Genomic DNA, 19628 nt, shown 5'->3' on the forward strand with positions numbered 1-19628 from the left:
AGTTAAGGGATGTCCCTTAACTGCCTTTGACTTGTAGCAGCAACTGCCTTTTAATGCAAGAAGTGCAAAATGGACCATGGGCCAAAAGATGACTGTTCATGTTCCACCCTTGGCCCTCTCAGTTCTAGGACAAAAAGGAGGCCACTGGTTACCCCCAGGTCAAATGCTAAAGTGTCGAGTTGTTGTGCAGGATGATGTGGAACTGCAAACAACTCCTTTGCCTTGCACCCAGCCATGTTCCTGGGATCTGTACCAGAAAGAAGCCTCACAACATGGCTGTGTTCATCAGCTTCACTCCAGCAGAGGAGATCCTCTGGGAGAAGATCCAGACTGGGAATTGTCCAGAGGTGGGAGCAATTTTGTGAGCAAAGGAAAGCAGCAGTTTGGGTGTGCAGTAGGGCCCAGTCCAAGCCATCCCATTACCTCTTACCACCCCTGCACACAAGGCTGAGCTGCTCAGTCTATGGCAGCCTGGAATTGTCATAGGGAAGAAGGGGAACATATGGGCTAATTCTAAGTGTGCATTTGGAGCAGTACATGCCCCAAGTTCTTCCCTTCAAGAGCAGCCATCCACCCACCTCCTGCCCCTTTCCAAACTCTGCTCTGTTCACCCTTAGTCCTTCCTGCTTCTTCAGCAGCAATGTTTGGGTGAGGGGATACAGAGTTGAATTATGAGCCAGAGGAGAAAATAAACCATGGAGGACTCTCAAATCTGCTTTCAAGCATTGGGAAACCTTACAACGTGGATAGGAAATATATTTCCTGCACCTTGACCTTTTCAGCCACCTTCTGCTGTTGCTTTGTCAGACATGTGAATATGGGAGACTCCAGCAAATCCTCTCTGGCACATCCTCTTAGCTTTAATGTCTCTAATCATTATTGCCTTGGTTTGTTTTTTTACCTTTTAAGATTTTTTCTTATCCCTAATTTCTTGAGCTTTTTATTGCATACAGTATGAGAAAGAAAACCAGCATCAAAGGCAGCTGTCTGCAGTAGTGATCAATCAAGTTAATTTCCAGTGACATGACAAGGCTTGTAATAAGGAGCTCATCTAGGGAAAACTATAGCAAAGTAAGTTCCTTTCAATGCTGTATTGTTTATTGTCCAAATATGTCTTGCAAGAGATTGGAGGAAGATGAAATAAGAACGATGAAGAAGAACAAGAACAGTAAATGAGCAATTAATCACGAACTTGAAATAAGAACAGTGAATAAAGAACAATGAAATAAGAATAGGAAGTTAGAACAAGAAACTATTTAGAACATTACTACAGAACATGAATGAAGAATGAAGAACATGAACTGGAGAATGAAGAACATTAATTAAACTGTCTTGTCTGCCTTCTTGACTTTTTTCATTGGAGGCTCCATTCCAGCTGGAGACCTTGGCTGTGGATGTTGTCTTCTGTATGGGTGAAAGAAGAACATGATGAAGTTAATTCAAAACAGTTCCTCTCCCCACTTGTTTTCCTCTGAAATTTGGTTTATGTGTTTTCTTTCCTCTCCATATGCTCATGTGAAAGCATCTCTCAGCTGCTGCCATAACACTGCTGCCCATGGAAGAACTTGGTGCCATGGAGAAGTTCCTGCTGCCAGGGCAGAAGAGCAGCTACTGTGTGAGTGCAAAACATCCAGGAGGGTCCATCTCTCTCCACTCTTCTGTGCCCAATGAACTTCCAGAGCTATGGGTGGATTTTAGAGACTCTGCAGTGCTGCTTCAGGATAGGGGACTTGTCCTGTTCTTGACCTGCAGTTGTTATTTCCTTGCTTACAGAATCTGGGGTTTTGGGGTGACCTCTGGGATGGATCAGCTACAGAGGCAACACTCCCTGCCCCAAAGGACAGGTGGTGGCCAGAGTGGTGGCTTTGCCACTCAGACATTTCCCCATGGCTTCTCTTGGTCACTTTTGGTCAGTGCAATTAAATCCATACTTACAAATTAATAATTGGGATGGCATATTTCCCACTGGGAGTAAGCATTGCTCCCTTTGTGTTGGGGTCCTTCACCTCCACCATAAAACTCATGGGAATTCCTGAGCTCCTTTTAAGCCTGGGAACAGGGCTGGTAGATGATGATGGAACAGGACCCAAGGGTGGCTTCAGGTCACTGCAAGTTTTTGGGGGTAAAAAAAGAGGAAGGTAGGAATGTGTGTCCCTTGTCAGAACAGATCCCTTGTCAGAGATAAATGTGATTATTCCATGTTCTTCCAAGACCAGCTCTGACCTTACCAACACTTACTTGAGGGGCTCATAGTAACAGCAGGACTGGATCATCATGGCTTTGATCTTGTCCTCCTCTGCAGCATTGGCCTCAGCCAGATTTGGGGTCTGTGTGACAGGGGAGGGTTGGACATACACATGAAGAACACATTTGAGCCTCCACAGCCAAAGACAACAGCCTCCATGCAGCCTAGGAGAGATCAGCCTCTGGAGGTTTTGCTTTCACAGATACTCCTTCACAAAAGCAACCATTTCAGAGATTTAATAAATGGGTGTTTCATTGACACGGTGTTTTTGTACAGGGACATGATCCAGAGCCACCTCTCTGGAATAATTTCCATCAACATTTACAGAAAAATTTGCAGACACTTCACCAATGTGTTTGAACCCAAATGGTTTACAAAACACAACCAAACCCCACCTAGGAATGGACCCAGATTCAAATATGGCACTTTTTACAAAGTAATGATGATGCCAAAATCATTTACACTGTCTGCAGTCAAACAAAGGAGATTGTGTTATCCACTGTCCCCAGACCCCAATTTATGAACAAGTGCAGCAACCAAAGAATAGATCTATAGCTGTCATGGCCAAAAATTCAAAACTCAAGCCTCACAAGTGTTCTTGTTCCAGAAATGTTTGTTTTGGCTGCTGCAAACCTCCCTGAAATGTCCATAACTTACAGCCAGTTCAATTCTTCTGTACACATTTGTACAACACAAACTGTTAGTTTCCAGTGCAAAACTGATGATACAAATTGGGAAACAGATGCTGAAGTGCTGCTGCTTTGGCTCTTGAAAAGGAGTAATGCTGCAAGATTATGTTGGGGCTGATAAGGTGCTCTCCTTTCCTCTTCCCAACCTGGGAACTTCTCTTTCTGGGATAGCATCACAACATACATGCATTTTAAACTTAAAATAAACACCCTAAGTTATTAAAAATACAGTTTTGATCACATTATCACAATTATCCAGCTGTAGATCACAGTATAAGGTTTAAAAAGACTAAGCAAATTAATTTTTTTCAAGTATTTGACAAACAATATCTCTATACCTTAATGAGCTGGGCCAGAGAAAGAGGGGCAGAAGAGTCAGAAATCTGTTCACAAAATAATTAAACCATATTCATGTTCAATCTCCAGAAAATTAATGCAAGGCTGCACTGTTCAGCATAAAGTGCAGAGTGTAGGAAGAAGTGTGAGGCTGGGGTTTTACGTACTGCCTTGGATGTTCCCCTCACTGGCTCATTTTGGTTCCTGGCAGAAGAAACAGAGGTGATCAGAACTTAAAATGAAGCATTTGGACCCAGCATCAAGCAGTGAAAACCGACAAGAACACCTGAACCTCAAACCATTATGTTCTCATAGTTGAGTGAATGTGGGAGTTTATTTGTCTTCATAAACTCTTCTCTCTTGGTACCTCCAATGCAACGAAAGCCCCCAAAATCTCATTTCTATTGCCACCAGTTACACAGGAGTGTTGTTTCTTAGCCAGAACAGTGACATGGGCAATGCTCAGGAGTGCAGGTTTCTTACAGTGAAAAATGATCCCTCCTCTGCCAAAGCAATACCAGAACTGCCAGCAGCTCCATCTCCAGAGTGGTGTTTCTCTGTGAGAGCCCTGTGTTCACATCTCTGCCATCCTTAAGCACGAGAGGGCCAAGTGCCCAGTGCCTTACAGATGCTACAGTGACTACAAATACTGGTAGAAAGGTCACCTGGAAGCCTTTCCTAGGGGTTGGTGCAATTTAGGAGCTCTGTGGGGGAAAAAAAAAAGAGTCTTAATTGGCAGAATTTCCTTTCAGGTGATCTTGAAAATGCAACAGTATTTTGTGAGCTATTTATTACATTTGCAAACTTGCTGAGATTCCACGCACTCAGAGATCTGTGTCTGATTCAGGTGCTCAGGAACCAGACACACAACCCCTGTGAGAGCAGATCCTCATCCCTCCCACACAGCAGCCACTCTGCCAGGTATTTCTGCCTTGTTTCCAGCTGGAGGGACAGAAAGCTCCTCTGCCTGGGAAACTGCCATCACTGCAGCTGCACAGCCATTGTCATCACACACAGGAGCTGATGGGATCTGAGCACTGCCTGCATCCATCCTCCCACTGCAGGGCAGCACCACAACACCAGGGGAGAGCCATCCAGCCCAAAGGGGAGGATGCTGTGACAGGCCAGCATGAAGCATCCATATTTGCATTAACCCCAAACCCCAAACCAAATGTTTAGAAGCACAACACTGAGGCCTCCAGAATTCTTGGTCTCTCTTCTACAGACATAGTGTAAAAGCCCCAGATTTTGGGTGCAAGATACCTGCCAGATACCCCAGAGTTCCCAAACCCACCTTCCCCAGTGCAAGAAATAGTCAAGTACTGACAACCAGACTCTTCTCAGATGGGAACACATTAAAAGTTTATTTCTAATAATATGTAATTGTTACAGTGTGTACCTGTCATTACTACAAAGCCAAAAAAAGCAAACACATAAAATCTGTAATCTCCTCATGCAGAGGAAACAGGATCTGTGACTTGATTCTCAGGCCAGTCATCCCAAGAACAAAAGCAAGAATCACCATAGGATTTACCGTTGTTGGAGTTTGAACCCTACATCCCCACAAACCTAACAGAGTGAGTCTGCTTTGGAGCAGACTCATTAAAATCTACCCCATGAAAAAGGAAATTAGCAGCAGCTTTGACCAGATGCAGTCCAAGTGCCTCTGCAAACTCATATCCAGAAAAGAAGTTCACAGCCTGACATCCCTCCCAGGGAATCCAGAGCTTCATGGATACTCACGTGGCTTGAGCTGGGACCCTCTTCACAATCACTGAGACGTTCTTGGGGATCTGTGCATCATCAGAGTATTCTGAGAACAGCACAAATGCAGAACAAGTGTGAGTCAGTTGGGAAGAATGGATATAGACATGGAATTAGATGGCACATCACAGAATCCCTTTAGAGCTGTAAAAGTCAGTTTATATGCACCACTGTTGTTTCCCACCCTGGCTTTTGTCCCCAGGGCAGAGCAGGGCTCCCACAGTCTGTGGCACTGTGTGGCTGATCTGTGCCACTGCCCCTGGGTGTGGTGGTGTTTGAAGGCCCCCAGGGTGAGGGAAGAGATGAGAATCTTGACTCCATGTTTCAGAAGGCTGATTTGTTACTTCATGATCTATATCATATTAAAATAAAATTATATACTAAAACTATACTAAAGAATAGAGAGAAAGGATTTCATCAGAAGGCTAGAAAAGGAATGAATAATAAAATCTTGTGACTGACCAGAGTCCCAGACACAGCTGGACCTGTGATTGGCCATCAAGTAGAAACAATTCACATGAGACCAATCAAAGATGCACCTGTTGGTAAGCAACCTCCAAACCACATTCCAAGCAATCAGATAATAATTGTTTACATTTCATTTCTGAGGCCTCTCAGCTTCTCAGGAGAAAAATCCTGGCAAAAGGATTTTCATAAAATACGTCAGCGACACCTGGGTGGCCCCGGTGCCTGAGCCCCACTCACCTTCATTGGTCTCAGCTTTGAGGATCTGCAGGTCACAGTTGGCCACCTTGAGCCTCTCACGGGCCATGATCTGGCGCTTGAGGTCGGCCAGGGAGATGCTGTGGCCATGAAATGTGACCACATCATAGCCCAGCTTGGAGGAGAACTTGTAGTGCACACCCGACATGGCCCCGAGCGCCAGCCCCGGCTCCTCGGCACTCGCTGCTCCCAGCCTGAGCTGCCTGGGGTGGCTCGGGCACCTCTGCCTGGGGCTGCCAGGGCAGCCAGGACAGACCACAGAGCACTGGGCACCCAGCCAGAGCATTGTGACCTCGTGGTGTGGTGCTGTGGAGCCATGGAACCCCAGAGCTCTGCTCAAAAGGACCCTCATTATCCTCAGCACACACAGAGAGCAGGCACAGAGCACCAGGGTGGGGCACTGAGGAAGGCTCCGTGTTTGCCTCTGTCACCCTGTTCTTCTAAAGTTCTTCTAAGCCTTCTGATGTTTACATTTTTGTAATGGTATTTTTGTGATGGTGTTTGAGGGTCCCCAGGATGAGGGAAGAGATGAGAATCTTGACTCCATGTTTCAGAAGGCTGATTTATTATTTTATGATACATATTATATTAAAAGAAAATTATATACTAAAACTATACTAAAGAAAGAGAAAGGAGACATCAGAAAGCTAGAAAAGAATGAATAATAAAATCCTGTGACTGACCAGAGTCTGACACAGCTGGCTGTGATTGGTCATCAAGTAAAAACAATCCATGTGAGACCAATCAAAGATGCACCTGTTGATAAACCATCTCCAGACCACATCCCACAGCCATCAGATAGTTATTGTCTACATTTCATTTCTGAGGCATCTCAGCTTCTCAGGAAAAAAATCCTAGTGAGAGGATTTTCATAAAATACGTCAGTGACAGTGTTTCTCACACACTTTTCATGTAAATAATGATTGTTTTGCATTCCTTTCTGGAGGAGGAAAGTATTGTAGACTGTTGGTTTAACCAGTGTGGTTGGAGAGATGGCAATTTCATCCTCCAATCCATGGTCACTTTTGGAATTCTATAAATATCAAAGTCCAGAAATAAACGTGCCTTTTTTACTTTAGACATCTCAGTGTGTGAGTATCATTCATTTTGTGTTGTATTGTGACATTCCTCAATGGTCCTTTCTGATGAAGGCTGGACGTCCTCCTCACCGTGCCCTTTCCACCTCTCTCCTCCAGGCATGTGCAGCCTCCTTTTGGCTGTTTCAGTGATTTTCTCACTGCTTTCAGCAAGCTCTGCCCTTCATTTCTGCAAGTTCTGTTCCCTGTTTCTTGCCATGTTTCATCCTGGGTCTCTAGCTTGTGACTAAAATTTGGTAGCTCCTATATTGGTTACCAGGTATTTTATGCTTTTCCCAGTCTGCCTAGGCACAGCACTTTTAACCCTTTCAGTGCCAAGACCCTGCACTGCACAGGGTCAGGGAGCTGCTGGAGACACAAGAAGGCCTTACCCACCTTGAAAAAAAAAAAAAAATCAGGTGATATCAGGGATATCTGCACAGACTCTGTGACAGCTCTGGGATAAGGCTGCATGGACAGGTTTCATGGTGTTGTCATCAGGCACCTGTAATTTTCTTGGGGCTTTGCTCTGGAATAAAAACCAGCACCTGCAAACCTCAGCTGCTCTTGAAAATAATTTAAAACTTTCAGGCAATCTTGGTAGAGGAGAATTTTATATCCGGGAAAAGCAGGAGCCAGGAAGCAAGGGGAAAATCATTCCAGCTTTTCCCTATATCTTAAGCACTTTTCTATAAAGGCACTACAGCCCCTGGATGCAGGAGAACGTGGCAGGAAGAGATGGATGTTCCCTTGCTTTATGGGCAGTGCTGAGCCAGGGCACAGGCCACAGGCAGTCAAGGAAATTCCCAGCTGAGAGGTTGTACCATGAAAAAACCACCAAGCCCGGGCATAAATCCATCCAGTCCTGCCTCAGGGGGACAGCAGAACTCTGTGATGCTCAGAGCATCTCCGTGGACATGGTGGGAACAAGGGACAAGAGAGGCAGGGGCTGAGGGGTGGCAGCTCCTCCTGGACTGATTCACTGCCATCCCCATTTCCGTGTGCTCTGGAGGGCTGTGCTGGATGACCTGGAAGGACTGAGGATGATCCATCAGTCTGTGCAAAATGAAGGTGGCACTGCTCAAACACACATGGATCAATGCTGAGGTGCAGGGAGGTGGGTCTGGCACAGCACCCTGCAACACTCCTCACCTCAGGGCACTGTGGAAATGTCAGTGAGGGACTGGGGAGACAGAAAATAATCATGGATTAATAAATGGCACAACCACTCAGAGGCTTGGGAGACACTCGATGGCAGGAGCTGCCCAGCCAGGAGATGGTGCTGGGCTTCCTGTCCCCACCTCTGGCATGGGGTGCACAAGAGCAAACACCTCTGTGACCAGCTCAGCTCCTCCCCAGGACAGCTCTGCAGCCTCCCAGGCACCTGCAGAGCCCAAACACAGATGGCTCCAGGTCACTGCTGGGGCCCAGGGCAGAGGGATCAGTGCCACAGCCCTGTGGCCCCAGCCCCTTCCAGCTCATGACACTTTGTGCTCTGCAGAACACCCTGAACACGCCCCAGCAGCCCCAGGATGCCCAACTTCAGCCACAGAGTTTATTGTTCAGTAGGAGCTCACCACACCAGCAAGCCAGGACAAGGGGGATGGTACATGAATACAGATGTGGAGGAGTTACACAGACAGATTTGTACAGCTTTTGTACAGAGGAAGAAAATGAATCAAATAACAAAATAGACATTAGCAGTCAAACATTTTTTTTGTCTTTTTTTTTGTATCATACTAACAAAATCTGATAGCCAAAAAATGACTAAGCTACAAAATTGTAATACATACTGTATGGGTAAAAGGTTATCATCCATTTATACATCTAGTATCATCTTTTTTCTGGTAACTTACAGGAAGCCTATAGGATCTTAGTGTATTAATAACTCCCTACAGATAGTGCTGAGCTGCTAAAGCTGCTGAATAACAGAGTATTGGAATTTTCATTAAGACTTTTACAGTGCCATTTGCATTGTTTTGTTTAATGAAACCCTTATGCATCTCTACTGCAAGTCAGAGGAGCTGCTGGTGGCTGGGGGGAGGCAGGAGCTGTAAGGCCTTGGCTGGCAGCTTGGCACCTGCCATTGCAGAGCTGTGACACCCAGGCAGTTTGGTGCCATCGTTCCACAGGGTGCCAGCACGGTGCTGCCCTTGCTCCAGCTCTCTGGATGCTGCAGGAGGGATAAGCTGACATTCCCAAGCAAGACTCATTCTTTTCCCCTTTGGTCTTGAGAAATAGAGAAGAAATCACTCCACAGTAAGTAGTCTCCATCCCAAGGGCTGCTTTGCAGTGGGTAAGGGCTCAGCTCTCAGCAGAACAGCAGCACTGACTGTCAGGGCACTGCCCCTGGCTGTGGGGCTGCTCCTTCCCTCGGAGCCCAGCTCTGTGTCACCCCCTGCTCCCCACCCTGCACCCCTGCTCAGGACCCACCTGCAGCTGGAAAACCAGCATGGCACTCTCAGGCTGGGAGAAAGGCTGGGGAAAGCACAGCCCTCCCTTAGCAGCTCCCAGGGATCGAGGTAAGAGCAAGGCTGAAGCCAAAGGGGGAGTGAAGGCACAAACAGGAACCAGCCCGGATCAACAACAGGACAAGGGGACATCACCACTGCTCCAGGGCCCCAAAGTCTCCCAAAGCCAGCAGGACCAAGGATTGTGAAGCACTTTATACACCACCACATAGGTAAAAATAGCACTTAAACTTACAAATAAATAGAGGGGATGGGGAATCTCCCCCTTGTCCTTTCCAAGTTTGTCCCTAGTGTGGTCTCTTACCACCTCAGGAAGGCAGCCAGAGGCTGGTGCCCTGGGGAAGCCTGTGCTGATTTTGGACAGGGAGGAAGTGAGTGAGTGCAATCCCTCCTTACACTGGGCTGAGCTGAAGCCCACATGAGCACACAAATATCTGCTGGCATTTTGGATGGTCCTGTTTGGGAGCAGCTCCCATGGACCTGCACCCCAGAGAGGCTCCAACCCTCAGCCCTGCCACACAGTGACCACAGAGCCTGCACAGAGAGCCAAGCAGTGCCAACAGCTCCTGGCTGATCCTCAGGGAGCAGCAGAGTCATTTACAGCCAGAGAAGGCCATCAGCACTAGCTCTGAACCTGCTCTGAACCCCTCTGCTCCTGTGCTGCATTGTCTCCTGAGCTGAACAGGAAAAGCCCCAGGTCAGGGAATGGTGCCTGGGAAGAGGCAGGAGCCAGAGAGTCTTCCAGCCTGGCAACTTTGGATCTGATCAACAGAACCAAAAATATGGTCCCCATGGGGACTCCCAGGGGATCCCACTCTGTGCAGAGCCAAAGGGAGGTGGAAAGCAGAAATATCTCTGCTGCAGGTGAAGGCAGCTGGTCACGAGTCACTGGAAGACCCAAACAGGAAAATAAATTACAAACCAGAATGGGGCCTCCCTCTTGCAGGTGCCCAGGGAAGCCCACAGGGTCTGCAGACATGACTTCAGAGACCATCCAGCCAACAGGAGCATTTGGGGAACATCAGCCCTAAATTCTTCAAATCAGCAGTGAGGTATTCACTAATGAGGGCTGTAACAAACAAAAACTCCCTCTGGGACTTTCCAAAATCACTTAGATGATGAATACTCAGCCAGAAGGGTTTTGGAGACCACTCCTACAATCCCTTGGGAAACTCCCAGAGCTGGGCAGAGATGTGGCAATCTTCCTGGTGATTTGTAAGAGCTGAAGAAACACTTCTACAAGGCAGGATGGAATCCTACATGAATTCTTTCCAGCCAGTTCCATCCCACGCTCTGCCTCCTGCTACCATGAGCAGATTTCTGCTGTGATTTCTGACTTGTTTTACTTCCCCTTCCTCTCCCATCCTCCTCTGAAGGACAGGAGATCACCAATCCTCTATCAGGTGAGAAGGGTCAAGTGTTCAATGTCATTCTCTTCATGGCAGAATCACAGTCCTGAAGCTCAAGTCTTTCCCAGGCTGCCCCTGGCTGCCCAGCCTTCAAAGAAGCAGGAGTCTGGCAACCCACAAAGAGGAAGTGACACAACTTGGTGGGAAATCAGGGCAAAGAGCAACAGAGCTGATGTGCCCTCGTGTTCACCTGCTGGGGGTCTGGCTCAGATCTCCTCTCCCATCTTGTCCTGTCACAGGTGCCCCATCATAGCAGAAGGCTGGAGGAGGTGGCACTAACTGGGAGAAGCCTGGAAAAATATTGCTGTGACTGCTCCCTGTGCTGCTGAAGAGTGACCCTGAGCTGGGCTCTTTCACACCTTTGAGAGCATGTTGTCACCTTCCTCTGCCCTATTACCACTTGGGAGCCGTGGTGCAAAGCTGGAGTAAAGCCTTGGGAAGAGGGAACAAGATCCTCTGCTGGTACAGACACAGGAGCTGTGTGGGCTCTGCTCTTGGATTGCCTCTGCTCCAAACACACCCAGGTCATGCACAGAGGATTGCTGAAGCCATCAAAGGCTCACAGCAGCACCTCCAGCTCATCCATCTCGGGCAGCAGGGGCTGGGCATCACACTGGAGAGCCAAGGACAGCTCTGGAAAGCACCAGGCAATCACAGTGAGCTGTTAAATTGCACAGGCAAGGAGGGAACCTTTTGTTCACACTGTCCCACACTGAGTGCCCCCAGCATGGAGCTCCAAGGCCAGCAATGCTGGGATTCAGCACCTGTGGAGTCCTGAGCTCAAAACAGAGCCCAGGAACCCCCCAGGAGAGAGGGGGACCAAGCTGGACAGATGGCTCTGGCACAGGACTCCAGCAGCCTGCTCAGAGATCCCACTGCAGGAAAAAGGGCCAAGGTGTGCCTGACCCCAACTCAGAGCCACCACAGCTTCTTCCCCAAATGCCAGGGGAGAAGAAACAAAATAAATACCCCTCTGAAACTGGATTATTTCCCACCACATGCTATAATACAAGAACTAAGTGCATGTTCTGCTCTAAACCAGTGATGTCTTCCAAAAGGGAGGAGGGGAACACGTCCCCAAACCTCACATCATCAGCCCAGCAGGTCTCACTCACTTGTGCAGGTCCTCAGGACACCAGGGAGTGTGGGAGGGAAGGGACAGACCCCGTGGGAAGGGTGCAGCCTGTGGGCACATGCTTTGAACACCACAGCAAATCCCTCTGCAGCTCCTGTGGGGTCCCACTGACACCTGAGCCACAGGTCAGGGCAGCTGTCATCCAAACCACGTCAGCTGGTGGGACAAGGGCAGCTCAAACAATACAAATTCCACAGTCAAAACCAATACAAGTAAGAAACCAAACCCAGAGAGGTCCTTCTGCTCCCTCCTGGAACAATGGCTGTCTTGGAAAACTGGACTCTGGGATTGTCCTGATTACATCAGTTAGTTTAGTACATTATAAACATTGTCCTGCTTTAAAGTGAAAATACTGTGTGTGGTCTTTTGGAGGTGCTAAAGCCAGATGTGGTGTTGTTTTTCCTGACTGTGCAGAGGAGCTGATACTGGCGTGAAATGATCCTTTCCACCTCTTCTCTATCAGAGCTTCTCCTGGAAAAAAACAGAACTTGTTAGGCAAAAGCACAGAGGTTTTTTGGGAAGCACAGAGGTTTTTTTGGAAGAGGTGGGGAGTAGAATGCCCACTGCTCTGCCCAGTATGGGTAGATGAAGTCTGCTGTGGGAGGCCAGCACAGCATGTCCCACCAATGTCACCCATGCAGTGGGGACAGCAGAGAGCTGAGGCTGAGCAGGTTCCAGCAGGGGCTGCCAGGGCGAGTGTGACACAGCACTGACCCAGGAGGCTGTGGGGAGGCTCCCTTTGCACTGCCCCTCTCTGTGTGCCCCTCACCACCACCTTGCCCATGGCTTCAAGGCGTTTCTGGTGAGGTTCCCACCACTCTTGGAGTTGTGCACAGCCTCTTGCTTTTGCTGTGGGAATGACACAGTCAAGCTGTGCTGGCAGAACTACACCCAGCCAAGTGCTGTCCCCACCACAGCAGGCAAGAAACCACACAAAGCAGATATGGTTTAAAATAACATTCTGCTCAAAACTTACCTCTTGCTTGTGGGATTTATCCTGCTGGTGAATCCCATTAGCAGACCCAGAATTTCCAACAGTCTGCAATGGAAAACAGACAACACTTACTGAAGAGGGACACAGATCCTGGTGGTATTGCTTACAAGCACTGAAATCTGGCAAGACTGCCCTGTCCTTCCTTAGCTGCCCACTCCACACAAGGAAAGGAGGGAAGAATTATGAGGAGGACTAATTTATTACTTTATTATACTATATTATATTAAATAATACTATACTATACTAAAGAATACTGAATTACAGAATGCTAAAAAGATAATAATGAAAACTCGTGACTCTTTCCAGAGTCCTGACATAGCTTGGCCCTGATTGGCCAAAGAGTGAAAACAACTCCCAGCAGAATGCAATGGAACAATCACCTGTGGGTAAACAATCTCCAAACACATTCCACAGGAGCACAACACAGGAGAAGCAAATGAGATAAGAATTGTTTTTCTTTTCTCTGAGGCTTCTCAGCTTCCCAGGAGAAAAACCCTGGGTGAAGGAATTTTTCCAGAGAATGGGAATGCCACACACAGGCACAACCTGCTGGCTGCCTTCCTCAAAGCATTATTGATTTTAGCAGCATTAGCTGAACAAATCTGCATTCTGAGACAGGAGAACTTTCTGTGCTCTCCATCCATCAGAGTTTTTGCATGCCTGCCAAAGGATGGGGAGTTCAGCAAGAGGCTCAAGCACTGGCATGGTGCAATGTGACACCTGATCCTGGCTTCTGCGTGAAGGAACCACGTTCAGAGGATGCAATTGCCACAGATCAGGGCTAAGCCACCCTGTTTGCTGACGTACCTGTGTTTTCTCAGAGGAGAGCCTCATGGCTTCCATGAGCTTCTCCATCTGGTGTCCCTGCTCCAGGGCGTTGCGCAGCACGTCCTCGGTGCTGACGAGCCGGTGCTGCAGCCGGATCACCTCGGACTCCGAGGAGGGGTCGATGAGCGAGAACCGCCGCTGCTCCGGCGCCGCCTTCTCCTTGTCCTGGGGCAGCAGAGGGGAAATGGGAGAGTGTAAGAGCCTGAATGAGGGATAGGGGACTCCAGGCAGTTTCCAAAATGCAATTTATTGGATCCAAGATGTCACAGCAGTGCAGGGTGGTGGGTGACAGAGCTGTGCCCACAGCTGTCAGCTCCAGCTGCAGGCAGGCCCTGAGACCCTGAGTTTAGGTTACAATGCATTATAGACTTTTCTTTTGGTTACATTGCATTATAGACTTTTCTTTGCTGAGCATCTTCATACAGTAGAACCAATCTGTACCTTAACTTTTATCTACAGCCTATCATAACTGCTGTAATTACCATATTCATGTTACTGTTCTCCAATCACTAAAAGTTGGTACATTACAGTTTAAGCTAGAAGTTGTGTTTCAGTTTTCTTGCAGTAGAAAATTCTGAGACCTTTTTTCTACTGGCAACATTGGCAGACTTGTTGGCCTGTGCTCTCTTCCTGCTTGGTAAAAACATCTTCTTGTTTGGGGTGGGTTTATCCTTTGCTCTAAGCCATAAAACCCCTTCTAACTCACACACCCTTTGCCTCCTTAGTTGCCCAGTAAGACTGGCTCAGAAATTATTTTCTTCTATTTCAAAACTTGCTTCCATTTCTATTTTTCTATTCCTTCTTCAGATTCTACATTCAAAAATCTTTCTGCTAAGCACACATATCTGTGAGACTTTCTTGTCAAACTTTCATCCTTCCCAACAGGAGATGTTACAGCAAAACCAAGTATTGCCAGCTGAGGGCTGTGTACAAATCACAAACAGGACAGGACAACAGCTGAGCTGTTTGATTTTCCAGCATCACTCTCATTCCATGGTTATGGCAATGGGAAGATGCCAGCAGCTCACATCCCAGCCTCAGACCAAGAACTCAATTTTACAACGCACTTTAAAAGTTTTTTGACCAATTGTGGAAACCCAGGGCACTGGGAATATTTCCCTGTCTGCTCTGGAGTGCCCTGACCCCCAGGGGAGCACTGACTTTGACCCTCATTCATGGAGAAAGTTTCCTAGGCTTCAAGATAGACTGGAATCCATAAAAGTGTGAAATAGATTATAGAGAGCAGTGTAGGTGTATCACTTGGTGAGAAATTGAGGTTTTGGGATTTTTAGTATGTTGTGGATGGAAGCAAGATGGAGGGCACAGGGTGTCATCCTGGGCTTCTTCATGGGTTTGGGTGGCATTTTGTAATTGGGCAGAAAAGTCCACATTGAGGGCTCTTTGGGATCAGTTATTGGCTTAAAAGGGAAATAATCCAGGTGTCAGTTCTTAATTGGAGAGTTTAGTCTTAAAAGACCTTGGAACAAGAGACTGTTGGCCATTTTGTGCCTTCTAATGAAAAGCTGCCACACTCACAGTAGTGAGACTGTTTCACTGATAAGAAATAATAAACACCTGAGTCCGAACGTGAACTATCATCTCAAGTGCCTTCAATCCAGACCCAGAGAAACCCACAACTGGAACCACTGCAACCAATCACACAAAGCAAAAGCACATTGACAGTAGTTCCATCCAGTCACTATAAGCACAGGTACCTTTGGTTAAACAATGCTTGCTTATTTCAAGTACAATACCTGCTTGTGAGCCTTAAAACACAATGCACAGAACTCCATTATTAAGTTTAGAACTTCCTAATATCTCCCCAGATAAGCTTTTCTGCAGCTTAGGGAGTTATTCTAGACAAGCATTAATACACAGACCATTGTTCTATTTCTCCTTACTTTTCTACTTCCGTAATTTTTCTGCTGATAAATCTCATGGCTACTGTTTAGCTCTAATCACAGTTCTGCTGTCTCTGAAGCCTGCCTTTTGCAGCTTTCCCAAACCCCTCTGCTTTTAAGGATTCCCACAGCAGGAGCTGCAGAAAGTCAAGGTATAAATCCATATAATGCCTAGAACCACGCTGCAATTTCAGCAGCAGATGGGGGCAGAGCACAGCTCAGATCAAGTCACCAGGAGCAGCTCCAGTTTGTTCCCAGCACTTCAAATCAATTATTCAGATCTCAGCCACTGGAGGACGTTGAAGTACACGGGAATTTGAGGACACTGCTTATTCTTGGATCAGACAATCTGTAAAACACGTGGGGTAGCTGAACCACCTTCAGTTCCTCCCACAAACTGTAGCCCTATTTAGCCATGGATCTAAAACCTGAGTGATCAGAAAAACACTGGAGAAGGACACAGGAGGCTACAGCTTCCTCATGAGGGGAAGCAGAGAGGCACACACTGACCTGTGCTCTCTGTGACCAGGGACAGGAGCCAGGGAATGGCCAGAGCTGTGCCAGGGGAGGTTGGAGATCAGGGAAAGGTTCTTCCCAGAGGGTGCTGGGCAGTGCCCAGGGTCCCCAGGGAATGGGCACGGCCCTGAGGCTGCCAGAGCTCCAGGAGCCTTTGGACAATGCTCCCAGGCAGATGTGATTGTTGGGGTGTCCTGAGCAGGGCCAGGAGTTGGACCTGATGATCCTTCTGGCCTTTCCAACTGGGATATTCTGTGATAAATGACATGGGGATATCTTTGCTGCATAATGAGGTGCTGCTAAGCTCAGTCACTGTCAAGAGAATTCCCATCAGATGCTTAGCAGCACAAAATAAAACACAAAGACCTGGAGCAAGAGTGAAGGACTCAGATCCCCCACTCTGCTCAGCAGTACAGAGCCCTCCACCCCCTAGGCTGTTCCCAGGATTGTAGGAAATAAATTTATAAAAAGTTTTTAAAGTTTAACCAAAGATTATATAAGTTTATAGAGAAGGTATATAAGGTTACCTTATATACTCACTATACACAACAAATAATAAACAAAACCATCAAAAAATTTTTTTCTATCCAAGAGGGAGGGGGAAATGTAAGAATTAAATACTACAAATAAAATGTAATAAAACAAAATATAAAACTAATAAAACAAGCTACAAATAAAACTAAATACTTTAGAAAAATAGAACTACAAAACATACATTGTAGTGGGACCCACGAAAGATAGTTTTAAATAACTAAGACATCTACAGCATGATGTAAGAAAAAACTAATAAACCAAGAAACACTTATAGTGTATTGTAATTAAAAAATAGTTAACTTCTAATTATAACATAACATCTATATTATCTCACCCTTCTCATAAAACGAAAAATAAAATAAAACTTTTTAAAAACCCCTCTCAGCTACCCCAACTGTGGCTCAGGAAAAGAGCATTATCCAACACAGGATGGGTTTCAGTGCCCTCACCAGCACAACCAGCTTCTCCCGCAGCCCCTTGATGTCGTCCTTGAGCTTCTGCTCCTTCAGCCTCCACTCAGCCTTGTGCACCTCCCGGCTGAGGTCGCGCTCCGGCCCCGGCGAGTGCCGGTTGGCCTCCAGCAGCAGCGCCCGCAGCTCGTTCAGGCTCCTGCCACGGGAGAAACCACAGACTCTTGCTTTAAAATGTTCAAAGTTCAATATGCTTATAAAAATAGTGATACAGATAGAGCAGTAAGAATTTGGGCGATCAGAGTTCGGAGGATAAAAGCAAAGAATTACAAATGTTCGGATGCTTTCCTCTCGAAAACAAAGGATCCTCACTAACAAAGGACTAACCCTTAAGAGCAATAGCCTGTTGCATATTCATACATGATTCAAAAATTCTTTTCAAACAGGGTGTTTTCTGGTTATTGTCAACTTCCCCCTCCTTCATCTTGTAAATAAATCATGGTCAGACTCGTGGAGTCTGTAAGGAGACTGGTTCTTCACCATCAGGAGGCAGTAATTCTTCTCTTTCAGATCTCAGTGTCTTGTTGCTGTTCTCTCTGTGCAAAGAATTTCTTTACTATCTCATCCCTTTCTTGAGCTAGTTTTAAAGTATCTTACATAGCATAGTTTCTATTTTAACATTATGTTAAAACCTAAAACTATATTTAAAACACTGCTTAAGAGAATTTATACAGCATAACTTTCTAACATAACACATATAATATTAATTTTAATATTTGCAAAAAGCCAATCATATAATACACATTTTTCACATGCAAGCAGCAGCAGGAAGAGATGAAAACATTCCCAGAGCCCAACCACCACTGTAGCCCTGCTATGCTCCCTCCCACCTTTGCTGCAGATCCAAAGAAAGGCCAGTGAGCAAATCTGACCCAGCTCCCACCAGTTTTCTTGTCCCACTTTGCCAGCTCTGAGGCTGGCACTGCACAGGCCCTGCTGAGCAGGGCAGCAGCCAGCCTGGCTGGCCTGTAGTGACTTCATTCAGCATCTCCTCTGAGCTCCCTTGCAGCTCCTGGCAAGCAGTGAAAGGTCAGTGCCTTTTGAGAATTCACAGCCTCTAATTCCAACCAATTCACACATCAGCATCTCTAAAGAAAGGGAAAGCTGTGGGCTGGATTTCAACAGTGCAACCCTACATTTTCTCTGGTGATCATTACAGTACTCAAAGAAACATGAATATTCATAGTAGCTCTGACACTGACCTTTCCTTCTTGAGCAGCTCCTGGCTGATCAGGACCAGCTGCCCTGAGGCATCATGTGTTTTCTTGGTCAAGGCTTCCAGTTCTCCTTCCAACCTCTTCTTTTCTTTGAGCACTGAATCAGCCTTCTTTTCTGCTGTTTTGCATTTGTTTTCCAAAGCTATGAGAAGCAGAGGATTCAAGGGAAGAAAGGTCACTTAGTCCTTTACCTATATCCCTACTTTTTGCCTTTTCCCAATTCCTTCTCCTAAAAGCACAGACATAATTAACCCTTGACTGGTTGTAGCTAAGGGGACACACCCAGCTCTACTGACTTCTGCTTCATTAACTTTACACATAAACAAGCCCCAACCCTCCCTCACAGGACACAAATATCTGCTGCAGTTTGTGTTCAATTCCTGGATTAATTTCTACCAGCAACAGCCATTCAAAAACCAGGAGCATCATGTTTTACCTCAGCCTATTTCAGCTCTGGGCTCTTGTTCAGCACCAGGCTGTGGGACAAGCAGGGAAACATTTCATTCCCACCAACACTGGATTAGGGAAACTTACCACTTACTTGGGCCCTTAGAGTTTCAGTCTGGGTCACCAGGGATGACACCTCTTTGTCTCTTTTACTCAGCTTGTCCTGGAGGTCTGGGGGGAATGAAAAGACAAGGATGAGAGGGCTGGAAAATGCTTTGTGCAGATTGGGAAGGTGTCAGGAGCACAGCACAGGCCAGGGTGCAGTGGCACCGTGGTGGTTCACTGCTGCTGGCAGAGGGACACTGCATCCCACTACTCTGGGAGCTGGGGTGACTCTGGGAGGTTGTGTCAGACAGGGTTAGGAAAGCAACCTCAAAGGAGGAAGGGGGGAAAGGCAATAAAACATTAATTAAAACAAAACAAAACAAAACAAAAAAACCAACAAACAAACAAACAAAAAAACCAAAAGGAGGAGGGGAAAAAGGCAATAAAACATTAATCAGCACATTTCTTTGTGTCACCTCCTACAGTGGAAGGCAGAGACTGTTTCAAAAGACATGTTTTCTGGAACTGATGCATTTCCATGCTCAGAGCTGCAGATCTGAAGTGTGATGCTTTTGTGGCTCAAATCTGACCTGGGTGTTTTCAGAACATCTTTCTGGGGTTTATTCAGTGTGGAAACAATTCACACCTGGACTGAGTGGCCATTCAGAGCAGTGGCTGCTGGATCTAGTTAGGGCACTAGGCAGGAATTATCTGTCAATCAGCAAACAATTTAGTGTAGAAACATAGAATAGTTTGGTTTGGAAAGGAACTTAAAGTTCATCTTGTTCCACACCCCTGCTTTGGGCAGGGGCAGTTCCACTCTCCAAG

General features: G+C 46.6%; 2 protein-coding genes across 5 annotated transcripts in view; one reads left to right on the forward strand and one right to left on the reverse strand.

Annotated features, from left to right (window-relative positions):
• Nucleotides 1–19628, forward strand: part of RFC2 (replication factor C subunit 2) — a 210729-nt gene that overhangs the window by 89742 nt on the left and 101359 nt on the right. The window lies entirely within an intron of this gene.
• The window catches only part of CLIP2 (CAP-Gly domain containing linker protein 2), a 99111-nt gene continuing 87857 nt past the window's right edge, over nt 8375–19628 (reverse strand). For 3 of the 4 annotated variants that reach the window (XM_036394974.2, XM_036394975.2, XM_036394973.2), the window contains 6 exons: nt 18843–18926; nt 18294–18450; nt 17071–17230; nt 13650–13835; nt 12825–12887; nt 8375–12319 (listed from right to left, as the gene is read on the reverse strand). In XM_036394974.2, coding sequence (XP_036250867.1) covers nt 12308–12319; nt 12825–12887; nt 13650–13835; nt 17071–17230; nt 18294–18450; nt 18843–18926 — 662 coding nt within the window. In that variant the 3' untranslated portion in view covers nt 8375–12307. Of the gene's footprint in view, nt 12320–12824; nt 12888–13649; nt 13836–17070; nt 17231–18293; nt 18451–18842; nt 18927–19628 lie in introns of those variants that run through there. The other variant, XR_008508764.1, reaches the window with a different exon arrangement.

Source organism: Molothrus ater, chromosome 21 (assembly GCF_012460135.2).
Source record: "Molothrus ater isolate BHLD 08-10-18 breed brown headed cowbird chromosome 21, BPBGC_Mater_1.1, whole genome shotgun sequence".
NCBI lineage: Eukaryota > Metazoa > Chordata > Aves > Passeriformes > Icteridae > Molothrus > Molothrus ater.